This window comes from Myxocyprinus asiaticus, chromosome 33 (genome assembly GCF_019703515.2).
Source record: "Myxocyprinus asiaticus isolate MX2 ecotype Aquarium Trade chromosome 33, UBuf_Myxa_2, whole genome shotgun sequence".
Taxonomy (NCBI): Eukaryota; Metazoa; Chordata; class Actinopteri; order Cypriniformes; family Catostomidae; genus Myxocyprinus; species Myxocyprinus asiaticus.
The window spans coordinates 30,715,170-30,737,931 of NC_059376.1; the positions used below are offsets into that span (position 1 = coordinate 30,715,170).

At 38.9% G+C, this 22,762-nt stretch overlaps 3 protein-coding genes across 3 annotated transcripts in view; 1 reads left to right on the forward strand and 2 right to left on the reverse strand.

The window, feature by feature from the left end:
* The first annotated feature begins 5,322 nt into the window (after positions 1 to 5,322).
* LOC127424517 (protein FAM78B-like) lies at positions 5,323 to 9,397 on the forward strand. The gene is made up of 2 exons (XM_051669819.1): positions 5,323 to 6,474; positions 8,799 to 9,397. The coding sequence occupies exons 1-2, from the start codon at positions 6,212 to 6,214 to the stop codon at positions 9,319 to 9,321; spliced, it is 786 nt and encodes a 261-aa protein (XP_051525779.1). The 5' UTR covers positions 5,323 to 6,211; the 3' UTR covers positions 9,322 to 9,397.
* A 989-nt stretch (positions 9,398 to 10,386) lies between these two features.
* On the reverse strand, positions 10,387 to 18,923 carry slc35a3a (solute carrier family 35 member A3a). The gene is made up of 8 exons (XM_051669816.1): positions 18,540 to 18,923; positions 17,837 to 18,051; positions 15,454 to 15,608; positions 14,665 to 14,787; positions 14,329 to 14,503; positions 12,877 to 12,995; positions 12,217 to 12,350; positions 10,387 to 12,086 (listed from the first exon to the last, which is right to left on the reverse strand). The coding sequence occupies exons 2-8, from the start codon at positions 18,024 to 18,026 to the stop codon at positions 11,996 to 11,998; spliced, it is 987 nt and encodes a 328-aa protein (XP_051525776.1). The 5' UTR covers positions 18,027 to 18,051; positions 18,540 to 18,923; the 3' UTR covers positions 10,387 to 11,995.
* A 1,680-nt stretch (positions 18,924 to 20,603) lies between these two features.
* Positions 20,604 to 22,762, reverse strand: part of LOC127424505 (neurogenic locus notch homolog protein 2-like) — an 80,087-nt gene continuing 77,928 nt past the window's right edge. Inside the window, 1 exon segment of the mRNA XM_051669791.1 lies at positions 20,604 to 22,762. Coding sequence (XP_051525751.1) covers positions 22,606 to 22,762 — 157 coding nt within the window. The 3' untranslated portion in view covers positions 20,604 to 22,605.

The window sequence follows — 22,762 nt, forward strand, 5'->3', positions numbered from 1 at the left end:
ATAGTGTTAAAGCATTAAAAGAACAATGCAGATCTATAGTCTTCCTTCAGTCTGAGCATTATTTTTCATCCAAAAAGACTACAATAATAGTCTAATAATAGTGAGTTTCAATATTGTCCTTACCTTCTCTTTTATTAAAACTTGCATGGCTACAAATCTACTGACTTCAGTATAAGAATTATAAACACAAAGCAGATCTACAGTATCATTTTCCTACAGTAGCCTATTTAAACTGCTGAGCATGGCTTTTATCAGAAAAGACCACAATAGTAGACAAATAATAATAATTTAGAGTCTCAATGTTCTTTCGTCATTGTAAAGCACATTTCACATGACTTCGAGGCGTCAACGCTCTGTTCACTGCCAGCTTCAAGTGCTGCATTGCCCTCCACATGACAAGAGCTGCAGAAAGTGTCACGGATGGGCGATTTTACGAGTTTGCCACGAGTTTGCCATTTGGAAGAGAGAAAAAAAGCTTGCAGTTGCTTTGATAGAAATTATGAGACATTCAATGTCTCTTCACAAATTTGGACAGTTTTTAAACATTTCTTGTTGCTTAGTACCAGTGGCGGTTCTAGCTTGTATGGCGCCCTGGGCGAAACCCGCTTCAACACGCCCCCAAAGTTGTTAGGGAGGGGGGGTCTGAGTTGGTGCCTCGTGCTGCCCCCCGCAAGATGCCGCCGCCCCCCTGTAAAATGCTGTCCTGGGCAACTGCACATGTCGCCCAAGCCTAAATCCGCTACTGCTTAGTACTCTCAAAGACATTATTGGTGAAGCAAAAACGTGTGTGTGAAAAACACTTTGGTGTAAAGCGGCGTCACTTCATAGACTTCAATGTATTCTGCAGCGCTGACGCAAGTCATGTGAAAGACCCTTAATGCGTATAAATATCAGTCACTTTTGCACATTAATCATTGCTCTTCACAATCACAAAAGTGACCGATTATTGTTTCAAAATGGCGAAAGGTGAGTTTGGATCCCTCAAATTAATATTATTTTTTTCATGCATTTATTTATTTTGTGGAGTTTGAGAATTGTCCACGGCACACCTGACAATCTAGTGTGAAAAACAGTAGGTTATTTTTTCTTGGGCTAAAGTGCTCACCGAAATTCAATGCACTGCCCCTAGTGGCCAAAGTTGGAAGTGTTTTTAAACTTTGGGGCGCAGAGGCGTGCCAAAAACGAGTTGTTTTTAGCTGTAAATGATGTAATACTGGCACCAAACTAGGAATGTGCACGGATAGTCATTATTCAGTTAACTAATCAACGTGCTGTATTCGGATACCAAAATTACTATTCGGTTATACTACACTTGGATTAGAGGACAACCCGACCCGAGGCCGACAAGCCCTGATAAACGCTCGGGTTTTTGGGCAAGGTTTGGGTCAGTTTTTCAAGTATAGGGCGAGTTAGTGGCTGTTCACACGTGTTTTTGCATAGGTCTGTGCCGTTATAAACATGCACTTGACCAACGTCTTTGACCGCTGCACCACATCTCACTTTTTTTTCAGCATCCTACACAGGACCACCACATTTTTTTATACTTCCTGTGTGATTATGTTGCCAGATTGTAGAAATGATTTAAATGCAAAAGACTACTAAAAAGACTAAAACATTTTTTACAGATACTGGATTTAAAAATGTCAGGTATATAATATTTAGGTACATGATTTGAATGAAAATTTTGTATGTAATTTGAATAAAAAAAAAAAAAAAGAGAAGATAATAGTTCATCCAAACATAGAATAAAAACATATAATACTGAAGTTGCCACTCTTTTCTAAGGCAATCCACCAGTACAATCCAGTGGAGAAAAAAAACTGAGCAAGTGGGGGGAAACTGGCTCAGAGATGAGAGACAGAGATGACCAAAAATAGACAAAGGTCTTCTGTCTTATTCCAATTTTATCTTTCAACAGACACTTCTCCTTTTCTTCACTCTGCTCATATTATGAAAAAATGTTTTGGTTAGATTCCAAGAAAATTCTGTAATTTTCCAGTTAGGTTCTTAATGTTACATTGCAAGTATAAATGGTAAAAAAAAATAAAAATAAATTGAGTATCACAAAAAAATGCTAATGCTTCATTTCATTGTCAGAGTACAAAAATGTTACAATGATTTTATTTTTAATTTAATTTATTTATTTATTTTTCATGGAAACTGTTCATCACTGAACAGTAAGCTGAATGGTGTGAAATTATTAAATGTACAGTAATCAGCCTGAAAGTCTGGCAGAAGTCTTGGTCTCCAGGCATCTATGACATAGCTGAGCATTGAATAGTGATGAGAGATGAAGCTCCAGCATCTTTAACCCTTTATTACATAGAGAGAAAGAGTATGAAGAGGGACAGAGAGAGGAGGAAGAAAGAGGTCATGTTAAGACAATGTATAACTTTCACATCTGTGGGCCTACATTCTGCTCCTACTCACAAACAAGTCCAGTGTCACACACATTACTCAGCTTTTATCTTCATGATTTCATTTCATTAAAGCAGAAAGGTCAGATACAAGCAGGTTTCTGATGAGTTCCTCACTCTCTGGGCTCCTCTCACAATTCATCCAATATCATACATTCACACACTTTACTTGTCACCTTAGAAGACTCCAAGAAGACAATTTTTAGGAAGTTTTAGGAATTTCACTATTCTACTCTCTGGTCCCTGTTCCATCTAGACTACACGGATTAAAGTGTTTTGTTGCACTTGTTTACAGAAGGAGGATTCTTGTACATGTCTCTTAAGTTCCCAGCGCTGAGTCACATTACAAGGTTTGAATAGGTGGTAAAGTGGTCTAGACCTGTGCCGTATAGAAGAGAGAAGGCATGGATTATTTACCCACCCATATAAAGATTATAGAGCATCTTAACGTATCCATTAGTCCATTAGTGCTGGGCCATCTTACACAGAAAGGCTACCTGGCAAATGTCTCCCAGCTCTCCCAGTCTCATTCTCTTTCTTTACCTAATCCACTCCTCCAGAAGCCTGATCTGTTAGACCAAGGCCAACTAAGATTCCTGCTTCCATCCTTTTCTTTGCTCCTCTTTTCTGATGGCTTACTCATCTGTTGTCATACTGACCCTCTGCCAAGTGCAGCCAGGTGGGCTTGTTGCTAAAAGTTCAGAAATACAAAACTATGACAATGCCTACGAAGGCAAATATCAAATGGAAAAAGTTGTGGAAAGTGCACTCCAAACAGATGTGTGTAATTACATAGAGGAGACCAGGGCTATATTGTCACACTGGGAAGTCACACTGTCACAATGGCTATACATGTATTTCAGTAAATAAAAGAGTCAAATTTCCTGTTGCATAAATGCTTGTTTACTCAAGCAATGGCTATTTGTGTTGGTTTCATATGCATTCTTCAAAACTGTCTCAAATTAGGAGAATGTCAGAATAGTCATACAGGGCACATTGACTGTACATTGATTATGTATTATATATGCTGTAACTTTATACTATAAATTAATTACAATTTCTACTGGCCAAAACAACTGTTTGGTATTTGAGTATGTTACCATTACAATCTTTGCTATTTCTTGAATTATTTTGTTTCATAATTGTTTTAAGTGTATACATTAGCTGGAAAGCCATTTAATAGACTAAGAAAGACAGACAGGCAGACAAGATAGACACAGATAGACAGATAGATAGACGGAAATTTAGCTCTCTCACTTTAGATGATATTTGATAGTTTAAAAAAGTATTATTTTAAACATCAGTATCAATAGACAGTATGCTACCATTTTGAAATATATATTTCTAAATGTCACTGTACCTTTTTCTGTATATGCATTTATAACTGTATTTTTTCCCAGAGCTTTTTTGTTGTCTAAAAGCCTTTAAGGTGTGTCTACAAACGTTTAAATATAAAGTCTCCTTAAGTAATATGGAATAAAAGGTGTTTTTACAACTACCCCTTTGCCTTCTCTATCTAGACTGCTGTTGTTGTATGTTTTTGACATAAAAAAATAAATAAAAAAAAGCAAGAAAAAAAAAAAGAAGAAGAAAGAAACCAGAACTTGTGTGTATGGGGAGCCTGGACTTTTCACACAATAATCAATTTTGAGTTGGTGCCACAATATCTCCCTCTGCTGGATATGGAGAAAGACGGAGAAATGCTTACAGAAAGACTCTTTTAGTAGAAAGAAACTACTAAGAAGAAAGGACAACAATAATACATATTTAGGAAATAATATAATCTATTAATTAAATAATATAATAACCTAATTATTTTTTTCTTTGGCAAGCTTTATGCATGGAAACACTAAAATGGGTGAGCTTTAAATTTGTATCACCACGTGTTGTTTGGTTTTCTGAAAAATAAAAAAACAGATTGTGTGACTCATACATGTGAAGCATCTTTAAATGCAACTCAAATATGACTCATATTCAGGTAAAATGAGGATAGGTTGATCTCTAAAAGTTCACTTTTTATCTCTCTACCTCGCTCTCTCGGTCTATCCATGCCTCTTGTAACAATCTCTGGATAATAGATAAAACAGTAGCCTAAGCTTCATTTGAATCCAGTATACTAGATGATTCTTCTCTGATGTCACTCACACCTGTACCTTTTAATCTATCTGGTCAATAGGATTTCAAGGGGTGGATTCGGATTCACTATTCACCATCATCACCGTTTGACCTCATGCAAACTTTTCAACATAGCAGCAAATTTCCAAAGTGATGTTCACTGACAGAGAAACGGATAATTTTGAAAAGAGTTCGGCCTTCTCTGCCGGTTGTCATGGTTACACGGAAAGCCATCAATTAAGAAGCGAAACATGTCTCTCGTGCTGTATAATCTGCCCTGCGATCAAATGTAACTGGAGGAAAATATGGATACTTCCAAGGTACTTATTTTCAGTTTGACAAGTGAAAAAAATTGCCATCTAAATCTTATTTAAATATCAAAAGTCTCATCAAATTTTCTCAGAAGCACACCCTCTGAATAGATCACGTCCATATTATTTAGGGAAATGCAGTTAAATCCTGTTCATTTTTCAGGAGCCCTATGTAAGAAGAATCATCATCATTACCTGACCTCCTCTCAAATAGTGTTCAACACATATTCCTTTTGCATTTATACAAATGATTATTACACATACAAATAAATAGTATTACAAACACAGGGCTACAGGTTTTGCTGCATATGCACTAAAATCAACAGAATTCAACAGGTTCAAACTTAAGTTAGCCTGTGCCTGCCTTTCATAATTGCATTACAGCATGATGACAGCATCTCAAAACTGCATCATTTTTATTTATTTTTTTATCCCCCATTGGCATTGATTAACTGAGTCCAACAAGATCAACGTGTGTAGCTACGTGAGCCGGAATACAGCGCGAGCTGTTACTCCCACGCGCCTCTGACAAGTTCATTCAGCACCACAGCAACTGAACAGCGACAGCGGCGTGCACGCCAGTCACGGAGACGGGAACTCTTTATTTAAAAGCCGTATAGCTGTCATTTTGACAGCGTACAGATTCAAAGTTCAGTTGTATATCTAATCTCATTCATACGCCTCGCGCGCTTATGTGGATTATTTATGTTTACTGAAGGAATACCCTATAACGGAACGTAAAAACTGATGTGATTGAGAGAAACATCCCACTGTGTAACATGCTGTTTTCGCGGTTCCTCGTTTGCCCTAAATCATGAAATACTTTGAGACTGATTGTTGTTCCGAAAGAACAAACATCAACAGAAAGATGCAGAATCGCGAGCTCCTCATGCCGAGGCAAGCGGTCCGCCACACCTGACTTGTTTTGCTCTGCCTCCGGTTGTGACATGAAAACTCGGACCAGAAAGAAACGGATAAAAGGGCGCAGAGCTACAAAAGCCCATTTGGGTTTGCAAGGAAAGATATCAGATTGAGGTGGGGGGCCAACACTTAACTCCGAGTGACAATCACAGGCATGGGTAGACTACACCAAAGATCAAGAGATGGTAGGAGGTCTTGCAACCTGTGGAGATTCTTGCAACTAACTGGGCAGTGATTTGAAAACTGTTGATCATTTATAAATGGTCGTGATTTGGCTTGTTTGTTTTGTTTTTCTTAATTCAAATTAATTTATTCATTTGAGGAATTTTTGGTGCGTGTGGTTCCAAAGACGGGTGGATGGAATCCAAGATTTATGCGTTTTTTATTTTGGGGAGATAAAAGCACACTCTACTTGGGTAGTTACCCTGATTTTGACCTTCTCGAAACATGGGCTGCCTTCAAAGCGTCGCCTGCAAGCCACGCGTCAAACGCGAGGACATCGTTGTTTACGATGTCTCAGCGACGATTGACCATTGCCCGACAGTGATTGAAGAGAATTCACCCATAGTACTCCGCTACAAAACCCCATACTTCAAGGCCGCCGCCCGGGTAGTAATGCCGCCGATCCCTCGAAACGAGACTTGGGTGGTGGGTTGGATCCAAGCGTGCACTCAGATGGAATTCTACAACACTTATGGAGATCTTGGCATGTAAGTTTATCAACAGCCTTGTTCAAAGTGTTCAAAGGAATGTGCCAGGTTCTATAGAAGAAAAAAAAAATTGACTCCTCCCTCCGAGGTTACAGTGAGGCATTTACAATGAAAGTGAATGGGGCCAATTTTGGAAGGGTTTAAAGGCTAAAATGAGAAGTTTATTATTTAATAAAAGCACTTAAATGAATCCTTCTGTTAAAACTCTTGAGTTTTTGTTTAAATCATAATGTTTACAGTCATTTTAGGGTTTGCGGCGTTACAATGTCGTGGCAATGAAGTTGTAAAACTGGATATAACTTTAAACAGTAAAGGTTTGTAAGTGATTTTATCACTAAAATCATGATAACAAGCATACTGTTTACGTCTTGTTGCTATACTTTTGATACAGTATCTTAATGGATTGGCCCCATTCACTTCCATTGTAAGTAACCAAAAAAGGTCCAAATAAATGTTTGTGCTCATCAACATTACTCCACAAATCCTATCGATTGAGTTTAACTTGTGTTGAACCCGTAATATTCCTTTAAGCTCAATCAACAGCATTTGTTGAATGATATTGATTAATACACAAATGATTTCATCCCTCATTTTAATAAAAAATAAAATAAATACAATTGCGGTTACAAAAAGGCACTTACAATATAAGTGAATGAGGGCAGTCCATAAACGTTAAAATACACACAAACGTATAGCTACAAGTTGTAAACATTAAACGCATTAACATGACCTTAGTGTGATAAAATCACTAGCCTTATCTGTGTAAAGTTATAGCCAATATTTCAACTTCATTGTCATGATGTATAATGCTTGCAAACCCTGTAATCTTGTAATCTTAATGTAATGTAATTTTATCATTACTTAAATCATGTTAACACATATAATGTTTATGTATTGTATACAAGATAGCTATACTTTTGAAACAGTATATTTAAACGTTTGTGGACTGGCCCCTTCCACTTCCATAGTTTGTGCATTATACCGTAACTGTGATTTTTGCTTTTATAATAAATGAGAGAACAAGTCAGAATTCTTTTTTGTGGTACTCAACATTATGCAACAAATGATGTTGATTAAGCTATACTTGCTTTCAACATTTTCTTATAGAAAAACAGTAGTGTTTAAGGCCATCACTGGGGTAGTACCATTGTTCTGAGTACATATTTTTACCCTTAAGCAGATAAAAAGGTTTGTTTGTTGCCAGAGGAACAAAACATATAAATATACCTTGCACAATAGGTTCTTAGAGTACAATTTTGTACTCAGAACGAATAATACATTTGAACTAGACATACAGAGAAGGTCCCCTTGAGGTTGCCACCCCAGTGACAACCGCTGGACCCTAATCAGTAACGTTTTTTTCCTAGGAGTGTTTTTTTAATGCCTTCAGTTCCCTTCCTCTCAGTCAAAAACCATCCATCCATCCATTTTCTACAGCCACTTATCCTATGGAAGGTTATGGGTAGTGCTGGAGCATGAATAAAAACCATCCTTTGTGAAATAAAAAATTATGAAAACGAAAAATAATGTAAATTTAGGCACTGATATGCAAACATTTCTGTTGCACTGTTGTGAGTAGATCTGTGTTTATGTGTGCCTTTGGGCTCAGGAATGACTTTGAATGGCATGATGTTCTGTAAAAGGGCAACTTCTGTGTGGTGCAACAGCAATTTATATTCACAGTGTGTATGAATACATCAGCTCAGTGCCTGAGGGGTGGAGTATTTTCACCTTCATCATTCACTTCTCTTTCATTTATACTCCCACAAATAAGTTTCACAGATCGTCACTGGATCAGACTGGAGAGGCAGTTGATAAAAACTGAAAAGCTGCTATATGAAAAATCAGTGTGGTTGTACTATACAGGGAGAGTAATGCATTTAATGCTTAATCTACAAAGAAAGGGATAGGGGAAGAAAGAGTGAGAGATATTCTCACACCCACCCACAAACCCTGTGACGTGTGATGTGGGCCCTTCTGATGCAGCCTAGGAGGCCTGTCTGCGTGGAGGTGCGGACATGTGTGTGGGGGTGTGCGTCACTGCCTGTGTGGGTAGTTGCGTGAGGTTGTCTGTGAGACAGATGGTGCCATACCGAAGACGAAATGCCAGCACTGGGTCATACCTAACAACACCCAGTCACACTAGTGTCCTCTCACATGGAGTCATTTTACACTGACAGCTGGGACTCTGATAATTGTCATCATTGACCATATTTATCATTTGTACACCTGGAAACACCATCCTCTTTCACTTCCATATTAAACTATGCAACTGTTTCTTGGTAAGCAGGTTGTTTAACCTCTTTACTTCATAATCCACACAGGTCAAGCTGGGAGCTGCCAGATTTAAGAGAAGGACTGATCAAAGCCATCAGTGACTCAGACGGCGTGAGCTACCCATGGTATGGTAACACCACAGAAACGGTGACCCTCTCTGGCCCCACATCCAAGTCGTCGCGCTTCGCTGTTAGCATGAATGACAACTTCTATCCCAGCGTAACGTGGGCCATACCAGTTAGTGAGAGCAATGTGCCTTTGCTCACACACATCAAACGGGACCAGAGCTTCACAACTTGGTTGGTGGCTCTGAACACTGCCACACAGGAGAAGATACTCCTGCACACAGTGAAGTGGAGGATGAAAGTTGACATCACCACGGACCCCTCCAAGCCACTGGGCTCCAGAGCCAGACTCACTGGCCAGCTGCACCAGGACCAGCCCAAGATGCTGACCCATATGGAGCCCATCCCACCAAATGCTCTGGGCAAACCCAATGCTAATGATGCCCAAGTGCTGATGTGGAGGCCCAAGAGAGGGCCTCCATTGGTGGTGATCCCCTCTAAGTAGCAGGGTGTGGGAAAACTATGTGAACAAGATACACAAGATTTTAATCAATAGCAACATGCAAGTCAATTTGCCTTAAATCCACACTGCTGCCTTTAAAGAGATACTTGGTTCCTGAATGGTCCTGGAGAAACTCTGATAGGGAATTTTGCCTTAAAACCTCTTTGGACTCAAAAATAAAAAAAGAAGAGACCTTAAGTAGGGTCTGGTGGTACACTGAAGGCAGTTGAGCTGTGCACTGAATTTCACAGCCTATTCAGCTGCATTTGATCTGAAAAGATCTTAGACTCCTAGTGTGGTTCATCCTAGAGCTTTACAGAAAATGTCAGGAAGCCTTTTATGAACTAGAGGCACCTGTTTTCGGCACAATTACAAAATATGGGCTACTCATAGGGCCAGTCTTGCAAAGGCAGGGTAGCAAACCTTGCATGCTATAGAGACACATGGTCTGTTCTAAAACCTAGTAAGCCTAGTGCAGCTCACTAGATTTTGGAACAGATCCACAGTGTTGTTGCTTAAAAAAAAGTGTACAGTTGAATCCAATATTGCCTTTTATGTTAAATTTAAACAGTTACATTTTAAAAGTTCCTCTGAGCATAACCTGGAGTGTGAAAACTGCTGCAGTGGTTGTGTTCCTGGAAGTCAGAGGACTTCCATGGCAAAAATGTCTATGCTCATGAATGTCTGGACCTGTCTACTGATGCGCTGTTCTGCACACCTGGGAGTGAGAGAACGAGAGAGGGAAAGATTCGAACAGTGCTGCAAATACTAACTCTCACTGCTACTCAGAGAGGCACAAACCACCCAAACCTTTCCACTGAGAAAATGAATACAAACATTCACACACAGAAGCACAACAAACACTCACCCTTCTTCTTGCTAAGTACCAAACTCTCTGTCCTTCCACGTCCCCAACACCAGCACAAATTAAGCAGGAGTGACTGCTAGATTATCAAAAATAATCCAATCACTTCACTCAAACATTAAAGCCAGTGCGTTTGTACAAACTAAACTTATGGTGCCATGTGGGATTTACTGACTTCAGTAACAACATTACTCATGCTCATCTTCAGAGGTCATGGTAGAAGTTTATTGATTTTGAGGTTGGCAGTGTGGTCTGAATAACTGAAGGACTGGGGCAACTAGAGCTTACTGACTGATGGGTTTGAAAGTTTCAAACATGGGTTTGAAAGCCGAACCAACTGTATGTAAGAACAGAAGAAACCTTTAGCCTTTTAAAAAAATAAAAAATAAAAATCAAGCTGTGAATGATTGCATGCATTGTTTTACATTAATTACACATTTTTGAAAAAGCCAAGCCTATTTAAGTTTGGTGCTGCCCTGGTGAAAATGTGTATTGTTTGAATACACATTATTGTTTGAAAAAAAATAAAATAAAAAATAATAATAATAATAATAATAATAAACACCTGATTTAACATTACTCCTCACCGGTGACTAATATAGCTTCACACCTAGTGCAAAGTAGCTAAAAAAGCACTTCCTTGCATATATAACAGAGTAACTCAAGTATTCTTGGTTGCCTGGTGACAGAGGTAATACGTAAAATAATCTGCAATCATGACAGTGGAGAAATTCCACAAACTGATTGGCTATCTAACATTATTATCAGTATTGTTATAACATCAAAGGTTTACATGGTTTTCACAAAAGTTCCATTATTCATCTCCTTCATTTCTACAGCACGGAAACTAACCCAGCAACCCAGTCAATTAAAATAACATTAAAGCTTCTTTTCAGGGCCTAAAGGGATAGTTTACCCAAAAAATTGAAAATCTGTCATCATTTACTCACCCTCATGTTGTTTCAAACCCATATTACATTCTTTACTACATGATACACAAAAGGAGACATTAGGCAGAATGTCAGCATTAGTTACCATTCCCTTTCATTGTATGGAAAAAAAGATGCAATGAAAGTGAATGGTGACTGAGGCTAGCATTCTGCCTAATATCTCCTATCGAATACCACGGATGAAAGTACGTCATAAGGGTTTGGAACATGAAGGGGAGTGAATTATGACAGAATTAACATTTTTGGGTGAACTATGAAATATCCCTTTAGGCAGTTTGAATAATGACAAAAAATACAGTGATGCAATGAGCAAATCTGTAATCTAAATTCCACAAAACATGACATTTTTGCGAGATTCAAGTTTCATATGTGGTAAATTACTGTGAGCCACTGAGGCGATCCGAAAGCCATCACCCCATGGAGATGAACATACATCAAACGATACATGACAAATGAGAAGAGCCAAACTCTCCGAAATGGATAAGAGCTCTGTGCCACAATTCTCAGAAAGGTTCGAGTCCTGATTGTCCAACAAAAGAAAAGTTACAATTCTTCCGGAATCTTCTGAAAGATTATGGCACGATTGGAAATGGTTTTATCCATAACACATTGATTAGGGCATACTCTAAAGGAGAGTTTCACTGAAACTCAGTGGCATACTTGGGCTCTCCTTCAGGCCCAAAGCATCTCACCCAGTTTGCTTTAGCTCAGCATAGCAGTGGCCTAGTCTGCTGACCCAACCTTGTATCAATCTATTTTTCCCCTCTCTATACCTCCTCTCCTCTTCTCTGTCCTTCCACTTGTTTCATCCTTTTGTTCTGCTCCACTTTCACTTTGTAAATCCCTTTTTCATCCCCTTCTTTCATGCTCTGCTTGGGTTCGGTGCCGGCTTGCCCTCATAACCATAGAGAAATGTCGCCATTATGACGAACAGAGTGCCCAGGAAGAACACACTGGATGGGAAAGAAAAACAAATGTTTTTCAGGTCATTTTAATTTAGCTCCATCCACTTTTATTTAATTAAATTAAACTTCAACTAAAATCCTAAATAAGCATACAGTCACATATAAGGAAGCTCAGTACCTGGTAGGCTCAAAGTCTTCAAGCCAAAAATATGAAATTAATGTGGAGAGGATAATTGAGAGTGATGTAGCAAAGCCTTTCAGTATGTTGTCAGCATACTTGATGACTGCCGCTATCACTAGCCCTCCAAGAGCCTGAGAGAGAGAAAAATAAATAAATTCATATTGTTGAGCATTAATGTGTTTCAGAAAACAGCTCTCATGTTTGCAACCCTGTTAATTGTTAATGAGAAAGCAATTATCAATTCCGAATCACATGTGAAGTACAAAAACAAGATTGCTAGTATTTGGGGGCATACACACAGGACGCGTGTTCAAAAGGAGCGAAACACAGGTGTAATGAAATAGGACAGAACGCAGGGGTTTCGAGACTATTCATCTGTAATATTCAACTATTTATCTTCATCTGTAACTACGATTTTGGTATCATGTTTGGTGGGTCAATTCCCAATACCACCACAGTAAATTTGAATGTCTTAAAAATGCCAAAATGGTAATGGTGAGACACGATTAAAATCAGTGAGAACAAGGCAACCACTATGTAAATATCCGTCTGACGCATGTGAACATAGACCAACAATGAAAAACAATAGTGCAGCTGAATGCAAGAATATGTGCTGTGTGAACGCCCCCTTATATAATGCAAAGTGTCTGGGCTCACCTGAAGAGCAACCACAATCCAGGTGATAGTGTTGTAGCCCTGAAACATTCCATGTTCTCTGACTCTGGCACCATCATAGGCCAACATTCCGAAGACCCCAAACACCAGGCCAAACATGCCTGCACATAGGAGACACAGAGGAACTTTTACTACCATTTCATATGGAGTACAAAAGAATAATAATAATAATAATTGTATTTATTTATCACATGTTATACATTTGCATATATACAGTGAAATTCTTTTTTTTTCCACATATCCCAGCTAAGCTGGTGTCAGAGTGCAGGGTCAGCCATGATACGGAGCAGACAGGGTCAAGGGGCTTGCTCAAGGGCCCAACAGTGGCATCTTGGCAGTGCTGGGGCTTGAACCCCCAACTTTCTGATCAGTAACCCAGAACCTTAACCACTGAGCCACCACTGCCCCATAACATGGGGAAGTATCATAAAAGGAGAGGCATTAATCGTTATTTTCTTTGAGACGAACATACTTATATGTGTAAGTTCTAGTATATTCTATATTCTAGTATATATTTGATATATTAAAATATATTTGAGTGTGATCTCCATTTCAATATATCATCTCCAAATAAAACTGTCAGAATGAATGAAAAAAAAATAAACAATCAAAATTATGAACATTTAATGAATCAATATATTGTTTTATGTGAAAAATTATGAGAAAAGGAATTAATAAAAAACTTCATGCTTCATTGAATTAAATCATTTAGACACACTTTAATATGAGTGCAACATATTACAGGTGGAATCAAATTATGTTGGCTCTCATTGAAGAACAGGAATGATTTTTTTGGCTCAGTCCATTACGATGAACAGAAGTTCACACTAGGAGGTGAATCACTACAGACGCTCAATTCACACATTCCCAGTTAAAAATAAACTCGACAATGACACTCCACATGGCAGCAATGAAAACTGACTTCAGCTTCAGAATTTGACCTGAGAGATTTGTGTTTAAAGTGCAAGGACATACTAGGTTGTACCTGTAACTAGATATTGGTTTGACTTGATACATCTTAATAAACTGAGGCACTTGGAATCCTATTACACCCCTTAGGGAAAGAATACAAAGTACAAAAAAAGGACTAAAGTGTGTTTATCTTATGCGTGTTGTGGTGCTCCATGTGTTCATGTTGACAGCTAATTTTCACCCGTGCAATCTGGAGTGTTCCTTTGCACTCCATGGGTTAAATAACAACGTTTACATTTAGTGGAGAAGCATTATACATCTCTAGCATGTCCAACTTTTCACTATCAAAAGCCTATGCCTTTTATGAGCAAAAATACAATTTATTGATGATCATGTGCAATTGTTTGAAAACTCCAGGCAAAATCCACAAAAACTCTTTACATCAAGATTAGTTAACAGTCTTTGATGATATGAGAAGAACTGATCCACTTCTAAATGCAATCCAAAATAAAACATACTGACCTAGTTGGATGTTCCGGACCCACACACTCTGTTTGGTCTCTTTAAGGATCTTCTCAAAGTAGACTCCAGCAAACCCACTGGAGCAACAGGCCACCAACACAGCCACCAGGCCAACAAACTGTGAACCTGCAGTCAGCTGCTCTTTCTCAGGGTCTGATGGGGAGTCCGCTGGCCACTGTGCAAACAAACAAGCACAAATTCCATTAATAATACAACAAAACACTGGGAAAATCAAGGCAAATACTCATAAATGCAAAATGTTTTGTACAGTTTTAGTAAATCTGTTTTCGAGGGATGCTGTCCATTAGTGGCCAAATACATTTCATCCAGCTTTACCTGTACAAGTGCAACCCCAGCCATGAGAATAAGTAGAGACAGCCACTGGTACACCCCAAGCCTACGGCCCAGCATGGACACTGAGAACAGGGCTGTGGTCAGGATCTTCAATTGGTATGTCACCTACAGATGTATGATGGGGAGAAAATAACAAACAAAAAACACAGAGAAACCTTCTAAAATAATGCAGCTTAGGTTTAATAGATTACCATCACTGTACTATTCTATTATTATTATATTCTATTGGATGGATGGATGGATGGATGCTGTAGCTCTATAAATGGATGGATGGATGGATGGATGGATGCTGTAGATCTATAAATGGATGGATGGAAGAATGGGTTGTGTAGATCTAAATATTGATGGATGGATAGATGGATGGATGGTGTAGATTTATAAATGGATGGATGGTGTAGATTTATAAATGGATGGATGGATGGATGATGGATGCTGTAGATCTAAAAATTGATGGATGGATGGGTGGTGTAGATTTATAAATGGATGGATGGATGGTATGTGTACATGGATGGATGGATGGTGTAGATTTATAAATGGATGGATGGATGGATGGATGGATGGATGGACGCTGTACATCTATAAATGGATGGATGGAAGAATGGGTTGTGCAGATCTAAAACTGGATCGATGGATGGATAGATGAATGGGATGTGTAGATGGATGGATGGTGTAGATTTATAAATGGATGGATGGATGCATGGATGCATGGATGCTGTAGCTCTATAAATGGATGGATGGTGTAGATCCATAAATGAATGGAGACTAACTCACCTGGTATGTAGCAGCATCAAGATTAGACAGTGCTACGTAGAGCAAGTTATTCTGCAGCGTGTAGATTCCAGAAGGAATAGCCAGCTTCAGTGTCTCTATAGGCTTGTGAAGAATCTCCTGTCTCAGAATACTGCTCAGCGCTCGTCCACTGTAACCTGCTCCACAAAAAACACTGGAGTTATCTCGCAATAATGAAGCACATTCACAGACACTCCTTTCTGATGTAGTTTCAGCCTCACAGTTCAATCAGTGACCACCTGATTCACATTGCTCACAATGCTGGAAATCACCTGTGAAAATTGCAATCAGATTGCCTGACTGCAAAGGGACTGCCAGGAAACAAAATTATGCTTGTAAGGTACCGGGTTGATATTATGAGTGCTTGTGGAGAAAAAAAAAAAAAATTATATATATCTCACTGGATTTGCCAAAGTTTGCCAGGTTATTAGTATCAAATCTTGAAAGACATTCAGAATTTCGATTAAGACACTAAGTAGCAACCAAACAAAATATTCACGAGCAGATCTGTACTCAACTTTGTGTCTGTAAAATAATCAGAACATCTTACTTTTGGATGGACATTCGCATCACAAAGCCTAATTATTATTTTTTTTTTTCCTGAACAAGCGTTAACAGACGCTCCCACGCCCATGCCATAATCTGGAATAAATCTTTTCCCACACCTATAATCACGTTACAGTCTATTTCAAATAAAACCGCCCCTAAACGGCACACAAATACAAAAAGGTCAGTTGTTTTACATACACTATATTGCCAAAAGTATTCGCTCATCTGCCTTTAGACGCATATGAACTTAAGTGACATCCCATTCTTAATCCATAGGGTTTAATATGACGTCGGCCCACCCTTTGCAGCTATAACAGCTTCAACTCTTCTGGGAAGGCTTTCCACAAGGTTTAGGAGTGTGTTTATGGGAATTTTTGACCATTCTTCCAGAAGCGCATTTGTGAGGTCAGACACTGATGTTGGACGAGAAGGCCTGGCTCGCAGTCTTCGCTCTAATTCATCCCAAAGGTGCTCTGTCGGGTTGAGGTCAGGACTCTGTGCAGGCCAGTCAAGTTCTTCCACACCAAACTCGCTCATCCATGTCTTTATGGACCTTGCTTTGTGCACTGGTGTGCAGTCATGTTGGAACAGGAAGGGGCCATCCCCAAACTGTTCCCACAAAGTTGGGAGCATGGAATTGTCCAAAATCTCTTGGTATGCTGAAGCATTCAGAGTTCCTTTCACTGGAACTAAGGGGCCAAGCCCAGCTCCTGAAAAACAACCCCACACCATAATCCCCCTCCACCAAACTTCACAGTTGGCACAATGCAGTCAGACAAGTACTGTTCTCCTGGCAACCGCCAAACCCAGACTCGTCCATCAGATTGCCAGATGGAGAAGCGTGATTTGTCACTCCAGAGAACGCGTCTCCACTGCTCTAGAGTCCAGTGGCGGTGTGCTTTACACCACTGCATCCGACGCTTTGCATTGCACTTGGTGATGTATGGCTCGGATGCAGCTGCTCGACCATGGAAACCCATTCCATGAAGCTCTCTACACACTGTTCTTGAGCTAATCTGAAGGCCACATGAACTTTGGAGGTCTGTAGCGATTGACTCTGCAGAAAGTTGGTGACCTCTGCGCACTATGCGCCTCAGCATCTGCTGACCCCGCTCTGTCATTTTACGTGGCCTACCACTTCGTGGCTGAGTTGCTGTCATTCCCAATCGCTTCCACTTTGTTATAATACCACTGACAGTTGACTGTGGAATATTTAGTAGCGAGGAAATTTCACGACTGGACTTGTTGCACAGGTGGCATCCTATCACAGTACCACGCTGGAATTCACTGAGCTCCTGAGAGCAGCCCATTCTTTCACAAATGTTTGTAGAAGCAGTCTGCATGCCTAGGTGCTTCATTTTATACACCTGTGGCCATGGAAGTGATTGGAACACCTGAATTCAATTATTTGGATGGGTGAGCGAATACATTTGGCAATATAGTGTATCTGTCTGATGGTATTTTCCAATCTAAGTTATTCTTTGCCATATTGAGCTGTAACTGTACCTGACTTTATGCCCAACTCAAAAGTCTAGCTACGAGAGACTATCCAAACGAATGCAAATAAAATAAGCCTATGTCTCACACATCTCCCTCTCAGCAGATAAATGCATGCAGATTTTCTAACATCATTCTAGACTACATTCTTGAGATTGTGGTGCTTTCAAGAAAAGGTATCAAAACAATTTTAAGAAACCAGAGCAGATTGCAATGAGTCTGGTCTTTAGATCACACCAAAAAAAAATCGGAAACCTAAGAGGCCAATGCATCATTATGGGTTGACAAGGATGAATATCTTTGTTGAAAGCAAACATACTGTGATCCTTGAAGACGAGCCCCATGCATGTGAGGATCTTGAGAAGTTCGGCCACCACCACAGCAGAGGATGCCAGGTAACGCGGCCCATCGCCCTGTAGGGTACGCGAGTACCGCATGGTCAGCACCAGGGAGGTGGTCTGGAACACTAGAACCCCCAGAGAGAGGTACTTCAGCTTGGCCGATGCCATGGTAATAGCCTCTCACAGAGACAGGCTGGGGTGACATGAAAGAGAAAGGGGGCAAAGGGCAGACAGATGTTGAAAGACAATGTTGTCCCAGCTGGGTCTGACAGGCAAGCAGCTTTGTAAATATTAATGGACATAAACAACACTGATGACGTGGCCAAGGCTTATGTCCACACACTATAGTGTACTTGACAAAGAAATCAAACATTAACCCTTCAGTTTAATTCATGTAAGACAGAGCTTATAAATATTTAATAGAAGAAGAGGAAGAAGAAATACAATGATCTAAAGTTTAAATGCAGGTAAAATTATTTCTATGATAAATAAACGAGCAAAATGTTCATAAACTTTAATGAAAATAAAGTCACTTGCAGATAAGCGAGAATTTCCGCGTTTACATGTGCAAATGGCTGACTTAATATTATTTTCCAACAAATTACAAAAGGCTTGAAAAGACAGAAGGTTTTGCATTTGAATATGATCCCAATTATAAACTATGCCGTTTTAAACACTCACCCTCTCAGAGATCCGGAAGAGAAGTTTCTGTAGTTTATAACTACGAATTTGAAAGCAAACAAACAAACAAAAAAAAAAACTCAAATATCCATCCTTGTAGATAAGTACCAGGTAAATAAATCTGAGTTCATCAACAGACAGTGAATTATAGTGTTAAGTAGTGTCTAATTTTGACAGTTAAAGACTGAGAGCTACTGCAGCTCAGCTGTTGGTTAATGAATTGAACCGGAGGAACGAGTCTCCATAACGAGGGATCAGCTGCTTTGTGTCGATGTCATGGCGGATTACTTCTTTTATAACGAATTAAAACTAGACTGTCAAGAAAGGTGCACAGCACCTTCTTCTGAATCTCTGCAGTCTTGCAGTACTTCCTTGTGTCTTGTTGTTTCGCTCCCCTTCGCGACTCGTTGACTCCACCAATTGGCTGGCGGACGGAATAACGTTGGATACCTGAGGTGCCGTTCACACCGAACTCGTTTATGTGTTCGTCTGCGCTACTTTTTTATTGTTGTGAGGGGGGTTTTCTATGTAAACATGCGCTTTTAGCGTCTCGTGCAGGAGCGCCTCGTGTTAAGTCAAAAATTACTTCAACTGTTAAAACCCCGTCTCGAGACACTTGCGTTGTGTTATATGCGATGCGTTGCGCTGCGTGTGGACTTTTAGCGCAGGTATACCTTTGGTCTTAAGTTAAAGGGATAGTTCACCCAAAAATTAAAATTCTCTCATCATTTACTCACCCTCAAGTCATCCCCAGATGTGTATGACTTTCTTTCTCCTGCAGAACACAAATATTTTAGACGGATATCTCAGCTTTGTTGGTCGATTAAATGCAAGTGAATGGTGACTAAAACTTTGAAGCTTTAAAAAGCGCATAAAGGCAGCATAAACGTTATATACGACATACAACATACATTATGACCAAAGTGGTTTAATCCATGTCTTCAGAAGCTATATGATAGGTGTTCCAGTAGCGACTTGCACATTCTTCTTTTGTTTTTGGTAATTCACATTCATCATGCATATCGTCACCTACTGGGCAGGGAGGAGAATTTATTGTTTAAAAAAAACTGTCATATCGCTTCTGAAGACATGGACTAAACCACTGGAGTTGTATGGATTACTTTTATGCTGACTTTATGTGCTTTTTGGAGCTTCAAATTTCTGGCCACTTGCATTTTATGAACCTTCAGAGCTGAGACAGTCTTTTCTTATTAAAATCTTTGTTTGTGTTCTGCAGAAGAAGGTCATACACATCTGGGATGGCATGAATGTGAGTAAATGGGTGAACTATTCCTTTAAGAAACAGAAATCAACAGACCTTCAAAATGATACTCTTCTCTTTGTTAAATGTGGAGGGCGGGGACAGTTTATTCAGTCATAGACACAATGAGGGCAGTTGTAATACTGTCAAACTTTGAATTTAAACTTTGTATTAAAAATGCATTAAAATACATTTTAATGGCACTATTACCTTGGCACATACTGCATAGGCCTGTATATGTTTCTTTTTCAAATAGATGACAAGTACATTTGTAGTAGTGAGGGAAAATTGGGAAAAAATGTAGCAATTCTTCCCTACTTGACATTGAATGTCCTTAATTTATAGGAACCAAATTCATTCTTAAAGTGTTATAAACTAAACTTGTACCAATACATCTTGTTTGCATGCTTATATATAATCATATAGGCCCTAATCTTGTTTTAATTTTTTACAATAATGAATTCATGAGAGAGGATGCAGGATCAAATTAACAATTTGTTATGCCAGTGTACTCAACAATAAGGGATCAAGTAAATAAGAAAAATCACACATTACTAGTGTCATTGATAGTAACTAATAATTTACAAACAAAAAATGCATGGGGAATTGTTTATTTATTTACATATATACTCTATATATCATAGGTCATTTAATATTGATAGGCACTTGAACTGCAGGTTTTGCAACAATTCAGGATTACCAGCTGTGGAAAGTGAATGTTGATCAAGGGATAGGATGTTTAAGTAAGTAAACCTTTTTGTCAGTATGTAAACTGCAGAAAGGGACTCAGTCATATAGCTGGATTAATTTGTAAAGCTTTTCTTTTATTTGTGTTTCACCTTTATTGTAATCAACTTGCTTGGTTTATTTCCAATACACAGACTTTTGTTCTTTAATTCACAAATATTCAACTACAAAACACTAAGATGAAACAATTACTTCATTCTAGCATATTTTATGCATATATTTGGTGAATAGGCAAAGAAGGTACAGTCAGCATTAAAAAATGAATAACAAAATTATTTACAGCACATACAAAAATAGCTTTGCATAACATTTGGGTGAACATGCAATGCTCCTAGAACTTCGTTTTGATCTTTATTTGGTTGACTAACACCCAGTCAACACTAATCACTCAAATTACACTAAAACACTGAAGATTGTACGGTTGAAGTTATGGTCATAAGTGCTACAGGAGGGACAACTTAAGAACAAATTCGTTTTTTTGGCAAAATACAATGATATGTGAAGCTACACATTGATGCCAACTATTTAAGAAAATGACTACACTGTAGGGAGAGTGAGTTTAAAGAACACTCATAATATTGACCTGGAGCAAACAATATCACTGATCCACCTATTAGAACAAATACAACATACCGGCAGTTCATGACGACTTTAAATAGCATTTTGTCACTGCTTTGTCTGATGTACATATTAATGGATGTTGAAACAGTATTTTGAGTGTTTATTTGGTGTTTTGGAGACTAAGGGGCTTTATTGTGCAAAACACAGAAAAGTGTGATTGTACTAATCAGTTTTATAAAGCTTTGCTCAAAAACACAAACCAAAAGTAGCAAAACAGTACAACATTTAAATTGTATAAAGTATGATTCGTAAATTACCAAGTGATTCGAATGGTTGCACAGACATGCTGATTGTAATTAAGATGAAGAAAAACATAACAGGTATTTAAAAGTCATGTAAATAAGAACTTCAGAACAAGTTTAACTGCTCAGAATATTAATATAACACAAAAAGACAGAACAAAACAAATAAAATAGTAACAATGGTTACAAGTACGTTGTAAAAGGCACCGATAATAGTTGCCTAAACCTTTCCTTGACCAAACCTTGCCAAAACGCTGATCCAGCTTGACAATGGCTGCTGGAACTGCTCTCCAAACCTGCGTTGGTAATGTTTGTGCGGCCACAGAATACTGCATACCATTTAGAAAGAAACAAAGTGGAACACATTCATATTTACAGACCTCCTTTTACCTTCGGTATTTTAAACATTGGCAAGGCAGAGGATTAACCATAACAGAATACACTGAAATACATAAAAAATGTAACATTTTAAGGACAACTATTTACAACACAGTTTAGCTCTGAACCACACAACTGAGATGTGGGCATGAATGTGGACCTCCTCTAGTCCAGAATCATGCTACCAATTTTAAAACAAAAAGTATCACCAATTCATTAAAGAAACATTCAATTCATACAAAACTACAAGGCAGGTTGATCTAAGGGGAAACTGATGAGAAGGCATGAAGCTGACCCTTTATATAAAAAGACAAATTAATCTATCAATCAATGTTGGTACCAAATTAAGCATATCTGGCTTTAACAAAAAATTATCAAAGAGAGACTGCAGATTAAATGAGAAAATATCCTTCAAAATGGATAAATTACACACCTCCCCGCACTGGGGACAGTAACCACAGGTGAGACTCCTTAGCTCGGCAGTGCAATCGTCCATAAGTAACAGTGCCTCAGACTGCAGATGGCTGTTGGATTTGTTAAAAAAAATACATCCTAAAGCTTTTTCTCTGCTTAAAGAACAAGCGTTGAGTCCGATCCAACCCTATGATCTCAAAGTAACTTCTGGGAGATTAAATATTTGGGCTAGTGGAAATTTATAATACAAAATACCACAGGTTAACATGCAGAACATAACAATGACATGAAGATCAGAGAAAAAGAGAGGAAGACCATTTGACAGAGTGATAATTGGCCACTCCCTTGACAGCTGGAGTGAGAGAGAGAGAGATCAAAATGGTTGTTCCATGCAATTAAACTGTTAGAGTGCATTTCTGAGGTCAATGATCCTACGCATAGACACTGCTGCGCTGCGACTGCTGGGACTGCGCTGGCTGCGCCGACTGCGACTGCGACTGGGGCTGCAGTTGGGCCTGTTCAAGAATGTGTGTGTGGCGGGAAGGAGGCAGTGAATGGGG

Coding starts and splice junctions, on each gene's coding strand:
- slc35a3a (XM_051669816.1), bottom strand. CDS start 18,026: ATGGCATCGGCCAAGCTGAAGTACCTCTCTCTGGGGGTTCTAGTGTTC. Junction 14,504..14,664: donor CTGGGGTTGCACTTGTACAG/GTAAAGCTGGAT, acceptor TTGTTTGCACAG/TGGCCAGCGGACTCCCCATC. Junction 12,087..12,216: donor GAAGACTTTGAGCCTACCAG/GTACTGAGCTTC, acceptor TTTCCCATCCAG/TGTGTTCTTCCTGGGCACTC.
- LOC127424517 (XM_051669819.1), top strand. CDS start 6,212: ATGGGCTGCCTTCAAAGCGTCGCCTGCAAGCCACGCGTCAAACGCGAG. Junction 6,475..8,798: donor ACTTATGGAGATCTTGGCAT/GTAAGTTTATCA, acceptor TAATCCACACAG/GTCAAGCTGGGAGCTGCCAG.